The 17,767-nt window shown below is 42.4% G+C and overlaps 1 protein-coding gene and 1 long non-coding RNA gene across 5 annotated transcripts in view; one reads left to right on the top strand and one right to left on the bottom strand.

The window, feature by feature from the left end:
• The window catches only part of AOPEP (aminopeptidase O (putative)), a 427,259-nt gene that overhangs the window by 12,116 nt on the left and 397,376 nt on the right, over positions 1–17,767 (bottom strand). For all 4 annotated transcript variants that reach the window (XM_060200471.1, XM_007539869.3, XM_060200472.1 and 1 more), the window contains one exon: positions 12,854–12,970. In XM_060200471.1, the coding sequence (XP_060056454.1) occupies positions 12,854–12,970 (117 nt within the window). The remainder of the gene's footprint in view (positions 1–12,853; positions 12,971–17,767) is intronic.
• LOC132540932 (uncharacterized) overlaps positions 11,698–17,767 on the top strand; it is a 146,427-nt gene continuing 140,357 nt past the window's right edge. Inside the window, exon 1 of the long non-coding RNA XR_009552130.1 lies at positions 11,698–11,840. This is a non-coding gene — a long non-coding RNA (uncharacterized LOC132540932). The remainder of the gene's footprint in view (positions 11,841–17,767) is intronic.

Raw genomic sequence — 17,767 nt, 5'->3', positions numbered from 1 at the left:
TAGACAGTTCTGCTTAGAGTTCACAAACCCCACAGGTCACTGTCTCGGTCATGTCTTAGGTCTCTTCTGGCTCAGCACCAATGGAATAGTTTCCTAGTTCACTTGCTTACGTACGTACTTATATACGAATGCAAATACGGTGCTGGTATATACTAAGTGCTTGATAAATGTTTCTGACCTAATAAATCACTGTCTAAAAACTTGGGGATATGCTTTCTGTATACTCTGAAATTATAATTCAGTTGAAAGCTATAAAATACTCCGAAGAACACTGTCCATCCTGTTTATGGCAGGAAGCACTCCCCTTTCCTTTTCAGTTCTTTTGATTGCAAAATTTATTGTGGAAGAGAGGGGGAGAAAAAAAAAAGTCTGTCCTGGGAACATGATCTGGGAACCCATTAAACCTCATTTAGAGTTCCACTTTTTATCTGTAAACAGAAAGACCGAGGCTCATAGCTTTTCTGAGTTAATAAGTCTAACACTGTAGTAAACAAACCTGCTTTTCCAATTTGTGTCCTTAAATTAGATTTAGCTTTGCCTTAAAGTGGATTTACTGCTGGTGAGTGAAGCCTGCCTGGCAGTCCAGACACAGAGGCCTTAGCAGGGTGGCTGTAGGACAGACAGCATCTCCAGTCAGTATTCTGTTTCAGGGCATGGCTAATGGTCCCGTGTGTGATCTGTTCATTCTCAACAGAAAACATGAAAGAGTAGTCAGTTATATGGTTGTCACATAAAGTCTGTGTCTTGATTACAGGCCCCCTTCCCCCTTTCTCTCTCACCTTTACTGCTCCTTACTCTCAAAGGGCTACAACCCTGACTTAAAAAATTTTTTTTTTGAAAACTAAAGGGAATTAACAATGACTATTTGCTGTCACAGAGCAGGTTAATAAATCCCTAGGCCCGAGGTTAAGGCAACAAATGTGGCACCAGAGGCTCTCGGTCTTTCTTCAAGGGCTCTTCCTAACCTTGTGGAGTCAGTCTACAGGTTAACTAGCTGAAGCCAGTCATAACTGGTTATAATCTGCTGTAACTCCAGTTGTGATAGATGGGGGCTAACTCAACCCCTTATGGAGATCACCTCATCTGACATTTATCTGCAGAAAGATGGAGAGGTCACACGTGATGACCAACATCAAGTGTTGTGAGGTAGCCTTACCCACAGACCAATTTTAACCCCTTTTTTTCTTTCTATCATGGGCATGTAATCTTACTTACTGACAATAATGTATTTAAAGTCACTGACTTAAAAAAAGCAGCAATCAAGAACTGACACAGGCCACCCAGAAACATGACAGACTAACTTCCAACGCTCGGCAGTGGGATGATAAAGTAGCGTACTATACTGCCTTGTTTCAGTGTCAACATGTGACACACAGGCTTTACTGAAATAGGAACTCTTATTACTGGCAGAAAAAGAGACAATAGGTTATCACTTGACAAGTTCAAAGGGGATACCTGTGCCTTTTCATTTTGCACAAGGGCAGAACTAACTGCTTTTAATGGGTCTCATCTAATCTGTCAAAAAGTTTTTTTTTCCCCCCAACTTTCCCTATGGACTGAGTCACTCCTATCACCTTGTCTAGGCAGGCATTAGTGGCTGTTATTTCATAATAACTGAAGAATCAGAAATGAGTCCTCCCCAAAGTAAGTAGTGTGTACTGAGGATAACTGAGGCAAATAAACAGGTAAGACCCTGCCTCTTGAAGTTCACAGTTAAGCAGAAAGCCCAAGAAAGACTAGGAAAGCAGCAATTAGAGACTTCTTTCTACATTACTGATCAATGCCATGAGAGACAGAACAGCAGAGCACAAAGGGACTATGAGGCTTGAGGATGTGGTCAGGAGACTCCCTAGGAAGGAGCCAAGTACAGTGAGGGCTGAAGAGGAGACAGTTGTAAAAGGAGCTCTCCTAAGCTCAGTTTCTAGATACACTAGGTTTTCTGTGAAAACAAACAAACAAACAAAAAAACCAACACTTGCTTGTACCGCTCTTCTTAGTGACTGTTTCTTCCCCTACAAAACCACTATTCCTGACAGGCAAGAGTGGCGACGACAAATGTTCATCAGCTGATGAGTAAATAAACCAACCTGTTCTAGCAATATTATAGGAAATATTGGGCAATGGGGGATGGAGTACTGCCACGTAGTAAAACAGGTAATTTGATAAACGTTCCTGAGTGAAAAGAAGCCAGTTACAAAAGGTAATGCATTATATATAGCTAACGGTCATATGGAAGGTCAGAATAGGCACATTTCTTTAGACAGAACCTAGGGAGTTGACAGCTAAAGGGGACATAGGATTTGGGAATGAAGGTAATGACAAATGTTCTACAACTAATTATGGCAGTGTCTATACAACTTTACAGATGGTAAAAACCGACTCTGTGCACTGTAAATGGGTGAACTATATGGTATGTGAGTTAAAGTTCCTAAAAAACAACTGAAGAGGTAAGCTGGGGAAGGCTAGCTCAGCAAAGGGCACTAGTTTACATTCTGTTCCTGAGGAACCTACCTGGTGTCCCGACAGCAGAGCCAAGGGGATGGGTCCAGCTCTAGACTGCTGCTTTCTGGCTGGCTGGTCCCCCCAAAGCTTGGGGGCTTCATGGACTCAGCCTCGGCATCTGCTTCCACCCACAAATGGACAATACCAGCTGGCCTAAGGAACGTGGCTCCGTGTGGTGCAAAGCAATACGCACACCAAGTAGCTCAGAAGTTCTTTTAGTTTTTATTTATTTATTTATTTATTATTTTCCTTTTTGTTGCCCTTGTTGTTTAACATTGTTGTGGTTATTAATGTCGTTGTTGTTGGATAGGACAGAGAGAAATGGAGAGAGGAGGGGAAGACAGAGAGAAGGAGAGAAAGACAGACACCTGCAGACCTGCTTCACCACTTGTGAAGCGACTCCCCTGCAGGTGGGGAGCCGGGGGCTCGAACTGGGATCCTTACGCAGGTCCTGGCGATTTGCACCACGTGCGCTTAACCCGCTGCGCCACCGCCCGACTCCCTCAAAAGTTCATTTTTAAAATGCAACCCAGAAAAGCTGGTCTTTAAATGTATCCCCTCCCAGACACACATAAATACACACGTCATCATTCATACACAAAGGGACCAGGTGGTGGCATGTGAGGTTAAGTGCTCACATTACAGTGTGCAAGGACCCAGGTTCAAGCCTCTGGTCTCTACCTGCAAGGGGAAAGCTTCACGAGTGGTGAAGCAGGGCTGCAGGTGTCTCTGTCTCTCTCCCTCTCCTCTCAATTTCTGTCTCTATCCAGTAACAACCACCACCACAATACTTGGCATCCAGTGTAACTGTGCTTGCTTTGCTATTGGATATGTAATAGGCACAGGCAGCCAAAAAACTTAATGGGCTCTAGAGTGCTGCCCCTTCTTGCATCAGACCCACTGGGAACTGATGCTTTTCTTCTGCCCTCACTTGAAGTCCGTATTCTGCACCCTGGACTCAAGTTGCACAGCACGGAAATCAGAGAGCCAACTCTCCAACTTTGGTGTGTTACGGAACCAGACTGCAAAGAAAGGTTTGCAGAAGGCATTGGAAAGGCATCTGAGAGTTTTGGCAAAAGTGAGCAGAGTAGATAAGACAAGTGGATATGGTTCAAAGGCAGATAAGACAAGTGGATATGGTTCAGTTTACAGTGTTGAAGGCAATTGGCGATGCTCACAGATGACTCCATACTTTCTTGCTTTAGATTTCAGTAGAAAAAACAGAATACAATATGTAAATTATTTTAAAAAATCTTTTAATTTATATTTTTCCCTTTTTTGTTACCCTTGTTGTAAAAAATCTTTTTTTAATCATTAGATAGAGAGAGCCAGAAATCAAGAGGGAAGGGGGTGACAGAGACAGAGAGACACTTGCAACACTGCTTCACCACTCATGAAGCTTTCTCCCTACAGGTGGGGACCAGCGGCTCAAACCTGGGTCCTTGTGCACTGTAACATGTGCACTCAACCAGGTATACCACCACCCGGCCCAACAGAGGGATACAGCAGTAGTAAAACCCAGTGTGTCGATTTTACCTGCTAACTTTACAGACAAAATGAACATGGACGTAGCTGGGCTTGGGGTAGACAAGATGAAGAGCAAAGTAACGCTCTTTGTCACCCTGATAGTGTGGCCATTTCTGCATCTTCTGAGAAGTGTGCACAGACTGGGAGGACATTACAGCAAGAGAGAGTAACGCCCCACCGTCTTCACACACCTGTATAATAGAAGCTGCTGGCAAAGACAGTGGAAGCAGTCAAAGACCCAGTGGTTAGGAATTTCTGGGGGTTTTGTTTGTTTGTTTGTTTAAGGTAGAGGCAGAAGCAGAGAGACAGACCATAAAAGAAACTACAGCTTCCTTCAAAATAACGAGGGCCAAGCTTGAGTCTGGGTAACACACGCATGGCTAAGCAGATCACCCCAGTGAGCTCTCTGCCAGCCCAGACTTTGTCAGAACAGTATGGCGGCTGAAGGCCTATCTATTAAGTGCTTGCTCCCCTTTCATTTCCAAGTAAATTCTAAATAATGAATCGACAGTACTTGCTTAGCCTTGGGGTGAGGTGGGGGAGAGGAGGAAAAAGGAAGGAACAATAAAAGATGAAAATTCCTGACCTTTTTGATCAGTTTGATTTTTTCAATTAAAATAACATTGGTTTATAACTTCAGATTTCAGCTAGATCAGTTCTGTTTTATAATACAATACAGAGGATAAACCCAGGAGTTTACACATGCACCACACCACTGTTAAGTGGACTCATCCAGTCCACTGTATCGATTTAATGCATTATTTTAGAGCAGGGAGGGAGAAGGGAGACGCCACAGTAGCACGCAGCCCAGGTTTTGCAAAATAAGTAAGTGAATAAATATTTTTGCCACAGTGTATTTTCACTTAAAATGTTTTTTTTTAAATCTGTTACAAGAGTTCCATATAAAATTTCCAGAGGCACTGCTAGTCTTTATAGCAAAGAATAACAACTCTGTTAAGAGGTACAACCCTGATTTTTAAAGGAATGTTCTAAAAATTTCATAAATCAGATGCAACCGAGGAGAAAGTATAGAAATATAATCCAAGATTAATATAGGCTCCTACATTAATAAAAGGTTAAATAGACATAGTGATTTTTGTTGTTGTTGTTTTTGCCTCCAGGGTTATCGCTGGGACTCGGTACCTGCACTACAAATCCACTATTCCTGGGGGCCATTTTTTTTCCATTTTTGTTGCCCTTGTAGTTTACTGTTGTTATTATTATTGTTATTTCTATCGTTGGATAGGACAGAAAGAAATGGAGAGAGGAGTGGAAGACAGAGAGGGGGAGAGAAAGACAGACACCTGCAGACCTGCTTCACCACCTGTGAAATGACTCCCCTGCAGGTGGGGGAGCCAGGGGCTGGAACTGGGATCCTTCCTCCTGACCTCGCGCTTCATGCCATGTGTTCTTAACCCGCTGCGCCACCGCCCAGCCACTGAAATAGTGATTTTTTAAAAAGATGTGAGTAAAGAAAAGTATCTCCCCCACCCCTTTTATTCAATCCATGCCTACCCAGTGACCCAGCGATGGCCCGAGTCCTCCTTCCCAGAGTTTATCCTGGCTGCAAGCACCATGGAGCCACCTTCTCTGTTCCAGATTTAGAACTTAGATCATTTGACTGAAAGTTTATTTTCTCTTTCAATATGTTTCACCAGAAGTTCTATTAATCATAAACTACCCATAGGACACGGTAATCATAGTATGTACTATGAGTAGTAGTCACAGTAACTATGTTTTGGGTTTAAATACAATTCAAAAAAAAGAGATCAGAGTGGTCAGACTATGGAATTCAAAGAACCATGCCTTCTACCTCTGAGCTTCAAATAAATGCTATAGAGTTTCTGCCTGTCTCTTCCAGCCTTCCCCCCCCCCGTGCTTTTTTTTTTTTTTTTTTTTTTTTTTTTGGTGAAACCGAGGTCTCAACACTCCTGGTCACTCCCCCCCCCCCCAATTCAGATAGAGACAGAGATATACCACAGCACTAGGCTTTCTTCTCTGTCATAACAAATCCTGATTGGTGCCAGGGTTTGAGCCAAGATCTTGTGTGTAGCAATGCATGTACCCTACGTGAGAGCTGTCTCTCTGGCCCAAGCAGTATTTTCTTTTCAAGCAAATTCTTTTTATTATTTTTTTATATTTATTTATTCCCTTGTGTTGCCCTTGTTGTTTTATTGTTATAGTTATTATTGTTGTTATTGATATCGTTGTTGGATAGGACAGAGAGAAATGGAGAGAGGAGGGCAAGATAGAGAGGGGGACAGAAAGATATAGAAACCTCAGACCTGCTTCACCACTTATGAAGCGACTCCCCTGCAGGTGGGGAGCCAGGGGCTCAAACTGGGATCCTTCCGCCAGTCCTTGCGCTTTGCGCCACCTAAGCTTAACCCGCTGCGCTACCGCCCGACTCCCTCAAGCAAATTCTTAAAAATAATGCTACCATACACACCCTCCCTGCATATGTGAACCTTCCTGTGAGAGCTATCCTTTCACATGATTTTTCAAGGACTCTCCAGCTACTCAGAGAAACCAGTGACGTGCGAAAGGCTGTAAGGTTTATGTTTTTCCATCTGCAATCAACCTTGAAAGTGTCCTTTCCACAGTAGAATGCAGACAGATGCTGGCATGGCCTTCCGTGTACGAGTGGTAAAACAGGTTTGTCCTTAGTCATTAATCTGTTCCTTTAGATTTATTTGCTGTTACAGCTTTAGTTTGCAATTACTCCTTTCTCATTCATGTTAAAGATTTTGTTTTCATCTCTCCCTAGGCTATAGACCTGGACTTTTGGGAGCATACAGGTGGTTCAAGATGGCTCCTAAAAAGTTATAAACATCTTTCCAGCTGCTCTATTCTATTGTAAACAATTGTCAGACATTTCATGAGAGATTTTAAAAAATAAATAAATAAAAACACACAAACCAGTCTTTATACTTTACAGCAGAGCTTCTTAATAAGGATGACTCTGCCTCCTACATTGAGAACAAAGTGCCTCCCTTCACCACCAATTCTGCTGTTGTCAAAACATGCCAAGCCCCAAGATCAAGAATTCTGTGATCAGATGCTTAAGGGAACCCAAGACTTGGGTTGAGTTATACTTGAGTTATGCTTTTTTCCATCCCTGTCAGTGCTGAGAGATTAAAAGAGAAATTATAAATATTGTTTCAGCTAAATAGCAAAACACCATTTTACAATGGATGAGATGCTGTGAGAAGAGTCATCCCAGAAACTACTTTAAAACCATGAACACTTAACAAGTGTTTTCTCACATTTTATTGCTAATGATGTTGTGAAGGTGTTTCCAGATCCATTTCAATCCTGAGGCAGTGGAGGCTGGAGAGGCACAGCCAGGCCTCAGAGGAAGCAGAGGAGTTGGTGAGGACCTGGACCATGTGGATGGCTGGATCATGGTAGCCATTTTTCAAAGTGTGGACTCTGACCCATTTGTGGATCAGAATTTACTATGCCACAACACATATGTTTAAAGAAAATGAAAGAGGAAATAATAAATAATAAAATGAGAAAGAAGTTGTTTGTTTGTTTTGTTTTTTTCTATTTGTTGTAGAAAAAAAGGGCCATGGGAAGTCAGGAAATTTCTTTGTGGTCATCAGCCATTCGACCCCAGGCAAGTTCACTACGAAGTCAATGTCTGAGTCAATACCAACTGCTCATTCTGGATGTCTGGATAATACCAAGACATGGAAATGTCCTCCTCCCACCATGAGGAGTGTGTTCCTAAAGGGAGAATGGTGCAGTAGTACTGAGGAGAAGACAGAGAAAATAAACCGCACTTTCCCCATACCACTCTGATGCAGGAGGTGTTTTCCTCTCAGTCAACAGTACGTCTCCCAATGCAGTGAAAGGATGAAGTGACGCTGGTGATGGCTCCTCGCAGAAGACTAATTCTATGACTTCTCTGGCTATCATCCCTCACTCCTATAACACAGTCAGGACACAGATACTGCCATGTGCAAGGACCCTGGTGCTCCTGGTGCAGAGGGAGAGGTGGGGAGTTTCAAGAGTGGTGGAACTGTGCTTAAGGTGGCTCTCCTATTAGTCTCTTACTCTCTTTCAAAAAGAAAGAAGGAAGAAAAAAGAAAAAGGCCACTGGAAATGGTGGAGTCTTGCAGGCACCAAGCCCCAATGATAACCCTGGTGGCAAAACAATAAAGTAAAATAAAATAATAAAGTGGCTTCCTGTCATTGAACTTCCGGGGACAAAGGTCGCAGAACCAAGTTCAATGGCTTCTCACCTCACGATTATAGGCCCCTAGCTTTCTAGCTGAAGAGGCCCACTAAGTGAGGGAAGAAACTCGTTACAGCAGCTTACCATATGTCTAGAAGTTTGACTCATATGGAAAAGATGGTTGACTTCCTAGCTAGTGTTACTTCCCAGACTAAGGAATTCAAAATGTCCTGCTCCTTTTTTTCAGATGGTGACAAGGAGGCAGGAAATGCCTCAGGGTGTGTGCTTTTCTTTTTGTACTTGTCCTCGTGCACTTTTCCTGCACAGTTCTGACACATGGTAGCGCTGTCCCCCACATGTGATACAGGCACACAAAGGACAGGGGGTGTGTACCCTGGAACAACGTTCAGAAAGCTGACACCCACCAACCCGACATGCAAACAGCTGACATTTAACATCAAACTAAATGCCAGGCTCAGAAATCCTGACCAAGAGGCCAGACATTCTGTGAACAGAAATGAAACACAGAGGCAACACAATTAATACAAATACTGAGGAACATAAAGGGAACAAAAATTCTTACAGAGAGAGAGAGAAGGGGGGGGAGGGAGAGGGAGAAACGGAGGGAAGAGATGCGGTGGGGGTGGAGTAAGAGCAAGGAAGCTACAACAACCACTTAAGGCTAGCCCTGATCCTGTCAGAATGGAGCTCTATCAGAACAGAGGCTCCCGGGAGTCAGGCGGTAGCACAGAGGGTTAAACGCAGGTGGCGCAAAGCACAAGAACCAGCATAAGGATCCTGGTTCGAGCCCCCGGCTCCCCACCTGCAGGGGAGTCTCTTCACAGGCGGTGAAGCAGGTCTGCAGGTGTCTATCTTTCTCTCCCCCTCTGTCTTCCCCTCCTCTCTCCATTTCTGTCCTATCCAACAACAACATCAATAATAACAATAATAACTACAGTAATAAAACAACAAGGGCAACAAATGGAATAAATAAATTTATAAAAAAAAAAAAGAACAGAGGCTCCCGGGGAGGACACATAAGGAAGCTATGTAACTGTGCAGCACACTGGGCAAACAGTGCATATATATAACTTGAGATTCTACTTCTAGGAGCTACAAGAATGTTGCTGCAGATCCAAATGTCGAAGCAGACTTCTCAAACTGTGACTACAGACACACACATACACACACACACACACACACACATATTTTCAGGAAACATTCTGTCATAAGAAAAGTAAGAGGGGCCTCTTTTTACACATGGAAATGTGGGATATTAGTCACACACACACACACTCTCACACACACACACACCCTCAGTTGAACACCCGTTTCATGCTAGAGAGACCCCCCACACACAGTATCTGCTGATGAGGTCTTTCTGCAGAGGCATTCAGTTCTGTACTGTGGCCCAGGAGCTTGTGATAGCACCGTAAACAAACAATAGTGGGTCATAACTCACACAGCTCCTTGCTAGGAAAACCCCTCTAGAGTCACTGCCAGCAGGATGCCCCAATAATGACTAAGAGGACTATCTGCTTAGTTTAGAAATGAGAATAAAGTAAAAAAAATAAAATAAAATAAGACATTTGCCACCAAATAAAAATTCTTTCTCGTGAAATGTTCTGTCACCTAAAAGAAAGGCAGATGGCAATCCAATCAAATCGCTACTAATCAGTATCACAATAAATCACATTTAATTAATAAAGTTTCTAGAAAACACCCTGGTTGGCCGAGATCCTGTTGCTTTTCTAGTTCTGAGTGGCATTTCAGGGGAACATTCACTGTGAGACCTGTCAGGGTAATGGCCTCCATGCTGGCATCTCAGAGGATGGTGGGGGGGGGGGGAAGGAAAAGTGACAGGAATTTGGAAACTTTATTTAGGAATAAAAATCCTAGCTGTATACCACGGTCTCAAAGCTTCCCGGGTCTGTGCCAGGTTCACCCTAGACCTCCCCCTCCAGGATAAAGAGTAAGGTCTTAACCAACTCCAGAGGAGGCAGGTCCAATTACACTAAAGCTAAGAGTGGCTAGTTAGATGGCTTTAAAACATACAATTTGAAGAGATGTGGAATCATACCCCTAAAAACATGTATAGTCTTGTGAATCAATTTTACCTCAGCTTAAAAAAAAAAAAAAAGAAAGTAGCTCAGGATATAGCTTGGGTTCTCAAGTCAAGAGGTCTGAGTGTGACCTCTAGCATTGCATGTGCCAGAGTGATGCTCTGGTTCTCTCTCCTTCTCTCCTCCTTATACGTAAATATTTTTAAAAGGGGATAAATAAAACAAGTGTAGAGCATTTTTATTTTTACTAAGTTTTGTAAATAATCTACTTCTTAAAGTATTTTATTTAAAAAAGAAAACTAAGAGAGTTACGGGGGGGGGGGGGATATAAAGAGAGAGACCAGAGCACTCCTCAGCTCTGGCTGATGGTGGCTTATGGTGGTGGCAGAGACTGAACCTGGGACCCCAGAGTCTCAGACATGAAAGTCCTTTGCACTACCAGTAAGTAGATGGTTTCCCCTGCCCTTAAAAGGTTTTTTAAAACACACAACAACAACAACAACAAAAGCCCCCTGAAACAAATGGTAGTTACATGAAAATTTAAGTTTCAAGGTCCATCACAAGTTTCATTGGAATAGAAGTCGTTCGTTTCTGTACTGTCTGAAGTAGCCTTTATGCTACAGCAGCCAAGTCGACTAGCTGACAGAAACCCTATCATCTGAAATACTCATCATCTGTTGCTTTACAGACATGGTTTGTTGACCTGTATCTTAGCACATGCTAATCTGTCACGTCTGTACAGAAATCAAACTCGGTCCCTCGGCTTTACGTGATCACAGTGACTTCTTGTCCTTAGGGGCTGACTCAAATGTCATGTTCTATGCGTGCCCTTTCCTGAAACTCTGCATGGGGACCTAACGGAACTCTCCCTGTGGAGCTCCTGCATAGCTACTGACTAAAATTGTGTTGCTCATTTGCTTAGGGACTGTCTTTCCAGAGGAACAGAAACTTTCCAAGGGTGATCCTAGTCAGTCATGTCTACTGCTGTCTCCCTAGTGCCTGACGGAGCATATACTTGTGAACTGTATCCAAGCTGATCACACCAGCTCTATGAAGCTAGCAAGGCCACCATCCTCAGGCCTCAGCCTCATGTCACCAGAGAAAGAATGCCTGGCTTAGGCATATATATAGTTTGTGAGGCACAGAACAAACAGCTACATACAGCCTCTTAAACTTCTCAGTGGTTTAAGAGGTTATATATAACAACTAAATGGAGCTGTAAGTTGAGAAGCTGATGTGCTATGCTAAAAGGAGGGGGGGGGGGACAGGGTCTCCCACCCCAAGGCTTCCGGGCATAGTGAGACAGGTGCCCAGAGCCTGCTTTGATCCTCCCGCCTCCGTCTGTCCTCTATCAAGGGGGTCTGGCATTTCAGTGGGATTCAGCTCTAACTGAAATATAACCTCATGCCTATAAATAGAAAACATATTTTAAACACTAATTAAAATAACAGTCTTGACATTTGTAAACTGTAAACAAAATATGAAAGTTGAGATAAATAGAAATAGTTATACCTTAGATCTATTCTCTACATTGTCATCAATAAGAAATTATTCATGAGACACTTGTCTTTCTTTTCTGTGCCTTTTACTGTCTTCAATATGCACTGTCATTTCACATGAATAGCACAATTAATTCAAAACAGCTGCCCAGAGCTGGCAAAATAGCTCAGTTGGTTAGCGTGCTTGCTTCACATGCCAGACTCCAGTCTGAATCCCACCGTATTAAAGGACGCCTCACTGCTGTGTCATATTTCCCTCACCCCCCCTTTCTGTCTGAAAAACTTGGTCTAGACTGGAGTGGGGAAACCCTGGCAATGACAAAAAAGGAAAAAGGAAAAAAAAAAAAAAAAAAACCAGCCACACATCAAGGACTCAGTAACCACATATGCCCAATAGCTTCCACACTGGGCAGTTGGGCGGTGCAGTTATTTTCAAGTGAACCTGTCCCGTCACCCTTACTAGCACTTAAAGAGTTTTACATAAAATAATTTTCTCAAGAGTGACTTCATACATTAAATATCTACTTTTTTGCATATGTATTAAAAAATAAAGCCTGGAACTCATCTTGGGGTTCACACTGCATTCTTCACAATAAGCTAAAAGATATTAGAGACCACATCATATTGCTTTTCCACAAGCATCTAATTTGCTTTTCAGACCATGGCTATTAGATTTAGTTTTCATTTCCTTTACACATGGCTCCTTTCCTGCCCTAAATGAATGTGACCAACAAACTCAGGCATATCTGAGCCAAGTTTCCTAACGTGTATCAGGATGGAGCCACCACCACTGCATTCATGATGATTTGCCAGTTTTTAATTCAAAGACACTCAACTTTGTCTGCTCACTTCTTCAGGGAGTCCAGGCAAGAATTTATGATTTAAGAAGGAAGACAGGGAAACTTAGGCTCTCTAAATACCATGCCAGAGTATTCATAAGCAAAGAAGTGGCCAGCATTTTTCTTGAAGAACTTCTCTTCACTCATAAGCGCCCGGCATGGAAGCCACTAGACGCTTCAACAGCTTGGGACTGCAACGGGAGCGCCATCTTCAGCAATGATGGGGGCCCTTCCATTTACCTCTGCATCCTGCTCAGGAAGATGGTAAGTCTTTTCAAGACTTTGAAGAGTTTGAGGACTCAGGGCCTTCTGCTCCAAGAGAAGTTCCAAAAGTAAAACCAGCTGGTCTGGAAGAAGCTGAGAGAAAAGAAAAAAAAAAAAAGATGAGAAAAAGTAATGAATGTAGTGAAACTGCCATCCAGTTTATGAGAAATCAAAACCAAATTAGTACTCAGATCAGAACCAGTAAGTCCAGGGGAACCTGGGTGTGTGATTATAGACTTGACTTTGGTCAAATCTCAACGTTTACTCAAATTCAATGCATTCTGGGGCCTGATTAAGTCTTTTTGTCCATGGCTTTTCACAATCATATTAGATCAAAACTTTAAGTTAAACAGCATGGATTTTTTTTTTTAAAGGGGTATAAGGTGATGAATGAATATGCATTATGAAACCATAAAAACTGCTTATCTTAACCAAACATTATAGTGGCTTACTAGATTCCTTGTTCTATGGCATGTGTATGCCAAAACAACAACAACAATAGAAAAGTCATTTAGCCTAAAGAAAGAATGAGAAGCCATTTTCAGATTTTCTTCTTTACCACATATATGGGGTTGTTGGAAAAGTCATGAAGTATGTTTCTATGCAAAAAATGTGTCATGACTTTCCCAACAACACAATGCCTTGCACATATATATATACATATATATCATAAAATAATAATGCATATCAATCCCTCTATGTTAAAAATTATAAAATTACTACATTTAAGAAAAATCTTTGTGGCGTTAAGGTGAGGTGCAGCAGTAGTGCATAGGACTTGCATGCAAGAAGCCCCAGGTTTTGCAAGACAAGTATGCGAGCTTCCCAGCCTCTGGAAGAAAACTTGAAATTATTGGCTTCTCCTCCTACTTATCTAGCCTCCTGCCCTCCAATTATACATTCTGCCTCTGCCCTCATTCTCTCTCTGCCTCATTATTTTCCCAAAATGAGAAAACAACAGAAAAATCAGGTCACATGTACAATGTTTACATCCTAAACAAATATAGAAGCTGTTTCTCACAGATTTTATCTGGTTCTTTAAATTTTCAATAAAGTCATTAGTTATATACAGACAGACCCAGAAGCACATCATCAGACTCTTAAAAGTATTTTTTTTTCCCCAAAAACATCATCTATTTAAGTAAGAGTCATGTTGATCTCTCAAACTGATGGGAGAAACAGGTGCCTTAGCAAGAAAAAAAAAAAAAAAAAAAACAGGTTTACCATCAGCACTGGACTGCAAGACCCTTACACTAGGATTCGTAATAACGTCTGGCAATTCTCTCCCATTAAAAGTTATGCTTGAAAGACACTTTAGAGATGCCAAATTACTCCATAACCATCTTTATGTAGGAACCAAAATAACATCTTCCCCTTTTTCAACAATTTTAGACCCATGATGCTACATTATGATACTAAAAGAAACCTGCTATATAAAACAAGCTAAATCCAGGGTCACAAGGCTCCAGGCAGCCTCTTCACCCATCACACTAGGAGAGTTATGCTGGCAGACAGGAAAAGAGAGGGTACTCCATTGCCTCAGGTTCTGTGTGAACCCTTTCTCCTTTCCTTCCCTCCATCTTTTCCCCACATGGCCTCCTAGTCGAGCTCTTCCTTCCGGTGTTCCAACAGGATCCTTTTCTGGTAGAGATTCAGACTCCATTCCCATACCCCACCAGGGCTACTGCCTGATTGCCTTGCTACACTTGAACCTCCTTCAGGGGCTCTGCCTTCTCTGTCATTATATCTCTCTCTACCTGCCTCACCAACCTCCTCCCACCCTGGGTTCTTGAAGTAACAATCTCTCTACCTCGAGATGGCTAGGGAAGGGAGCAAGTGCCTGGTCCATTTGGGCATGCTCCAAATCCATGAGCAGTACTTCCCCAGGCTGCTGAGGTAACAGCAGTGCTGAAGCCACTTCAGATACAGAGACATGAACTGGGTGTGGCAGGCCAGGAGGATACTGAACGGCCCTGACATAGCACAGAACATTTGCCGACCAGGGTGGGGTTCCTGATCAACAACTGGGAACCAAACCAGTCTTGCCACGATCTCCCTGTTATGTTCCCACACTCAGAAAAAGGTCTACAGTTAGAACCGAGTTTGGAACTCGGTTTAAATTAGAAAGACCCAGTGAAGGAGAGAAATCCTGAATGAGAAAACTTTTATCAATAGCTTGGTACTCTTTTCCCAACCACTGGTTTTATTGATAAACACAACTTCAAAATCAAAGAACTGCTAGTAAGGGAATCTATCATAAGTATCTGTATTCATCCCTTTCTGTTTCTTGCATTTCTCTTTTAAGCAGAAAGTCCATGCGTCTGCAGAAAAACAGCCCAGAAACAGTCAATAAAGCGTTTGCCTTCTCTAGATTTTATGCAATGGAAATGTTTAAAGCTAAGCTCTCTGAATTAAGAAAGACAGCAAAGATGGGAGGGAGGGAGAGAGGGAGAGAGGGAGTAAATCCCTTACAGTTCTTTAGTAAGTTTAACTCACTCTAATTGGAGAGAGGTAAAAAGCAGGCATACACATGCTGCCAGGCAGCCTCCTCCACTAAGGAGCTGACGGGCTGCTGCAAGAACCGGCTTGTTCAGAGGCGGGCGGAAGAGAAGGGCCGACAGAGAGAGGAGAACATCCCTCCATAATGTTGGGTGTTCTGCTAGTCCCACTATTCAGAACGGACTTGGATAGATGCCTCTCACTTAGTAAACAACTTGGAACCATCTGGTTATAAACTATAACTCTCTTAATTCATGGGAGGGGGGACTTTAAATTGCTAAATAGTGAGGAAAGTAGAGAAAAATCAGTGATCGAACGCTGTTTCAGTACATAAACAACGACACTAATTCCCTATCGGTGGGTCACAAATGAGTAAGTAAACATTGCATAATTTTTACATGAGACTGCAGACCTTGAAAAGAGGCTATTAAAACAAAAACGTGGTAACTAGTTTTAATATAGCACTTTCCTCTTCGGAAAAATAAACATTTTACTCCCTACATAACCACCAACAATGAAAAAGAAGTTCTATGCATTATACCAGAATATCTGCAAAGCAACTGAGAGATATCACATCCAAGCAAATGTGCTCAGACACGGAGCAGGGTGCACCCCGCCCTGGCAACTGGCACCACAGCAATGGGAAACAGTGTGTGGGTCATTCCATTCCCACCCACGTAGAAATCAAATTAAATTTCACATGACTTCTGGGCCAACTGTGCCTTAATACAGCCGTACTAAGACACTCAGGCATGGCTTTAGTCACACAGTGGAGAGATTAAGAAAAACAAAGTACACGTTTGAGGGCATTATCTCCTGAGAAAGTAGTTCATTTAAGCATTATTAAAAGAACCTGCCTTTATTTCTGACGGTCTAATGGTACACCCACAGCTCAACAGTGACAGGAATAGAAACTCCTTTCCGTTGCATAAACAAGGAATTCACGATGGAAGTTATTTTTTTTTCCATATGGAGGCCAGCTCAGTACTTTTGAAAATGCATCTGCCTCAGAAACTTTTATTTTGCCTGAGACTGAGGGTGCCAAAGTCATGTGAGTTCTTGAAGTAAAGAACTATAAAACTTATTGAACACCCCCCCCACAAAAAATATCAAATTACTAGAGGTCAGCCCATAGAAAGAATTTAGAAGTCAGTGTTCTTGATCTAAACATGGAGGGTTCCATAGCTGCTAATTACCAAGAGCTATACAAAGGAAAAAAAAGATCTACCTGGTATTTTTCCTAGTTAACTGAAATGGAGGCAAGTCACACAACTTTCAACGGACTTTAAGAACTTCTACATGGGATTGAAGAAAAAACATTAAGAATTTTCCAAACCCACCCGTCTAGCTTGAAAACACAAAGAAAACAATCTCTGACTCTTCCACAAGCCTCTTAACTGCTGTCAAGGTAACATCACTCACTCCCAGCTCCCAGAAGACCACCCACACAACTGAGGCGTCAAAAGGCCTGCTCACCTCCTAGATCACAAAAGGACATGGACACATCTCACAACTGACCTTTCTGGGCAGGACCATGAGAAGGAATGGGTGCAAGATGACATTCAAGTCCCACCAACTGTACCTACCCCTCCCCAAAATAAAGAAGGCTGTACGTCCCCTCAAGGCCTGGCTGGTGGCTCTAGGAGTCAGAGAGGCTCCCAGACAGGGAATGAGCCTGAGACTCCTACAGCCACCGACTGACTGACAGTGGTGTGAGTTCTATTATTACTCCATTATCACTCTGGGATCTGTGCCTAAATGAAGCATGCTTCCTCCCTGATGCCATTTCCTTTTATCTTGACTGGAGACTAAAAGCAGATCAATGGGGGCAATACATATGATGTCACTTCAATTTACAGCAACAGCTTCTTCCTCTATTACAGTTTGTCTGAAATACACAGAAAGAGCAATTCTTCCCAAAAATGGTTAAAAAATGCTTAGGGAGCATTCTTCTTCCAGAAAGGCATTCTCTGCTATATTTGTCTATGTTACTACAGCAGAAACTGTTTACAATGAACAAAAACAGAAGACATGGGGGAGGGGGGGGGAAATTCTGTATGCTGTAAACTTGCTGGCAGAAATTCAACACAAGCAGGGTCTAAACAAGAATTCAATCAGCTGACCTTTGAAAGTCAAAAGCAGAAGGCTTTCTAGCCTAAAGGCATAACAGACAACAGTTCTCTTTGGCCCCTAGGATTTAAAAGGTAGTCCCATATGTAGAAAACAACTTTAAAAAAAATAGCATTTCCTCAAAAAACAAGTTTTGTTCCTTCCAGAAAACATTCCCAAGCACACTGTACACACTCTCAGATAACTTCATGGACCAGAAGTTGAGAGCAAACAGCTGCCATTACATCCACTTTTCTCATTAAGGGAGATCAGACACAAGGC

This window comes from Erinaceus europaeus, chromosome 10 (genome assembly GCF_950295315.1).
Source record: "Erinaceus europaeus chromosome 10, mEriEur2.1, whole genome shotgun sequence".
Taxonomy (NCBI): domain Eukaryota; kingdom Metazoa; phylum Chordata; class Mammalia; order Eulipotyphla; family Erinaceidae; genus Erinaceus; species Erinaceus europaeus.
Note: the sequence above shows the minus strand (reverse complement) of the source record. Positions and strands in the feature narration are given on the sequence as shown.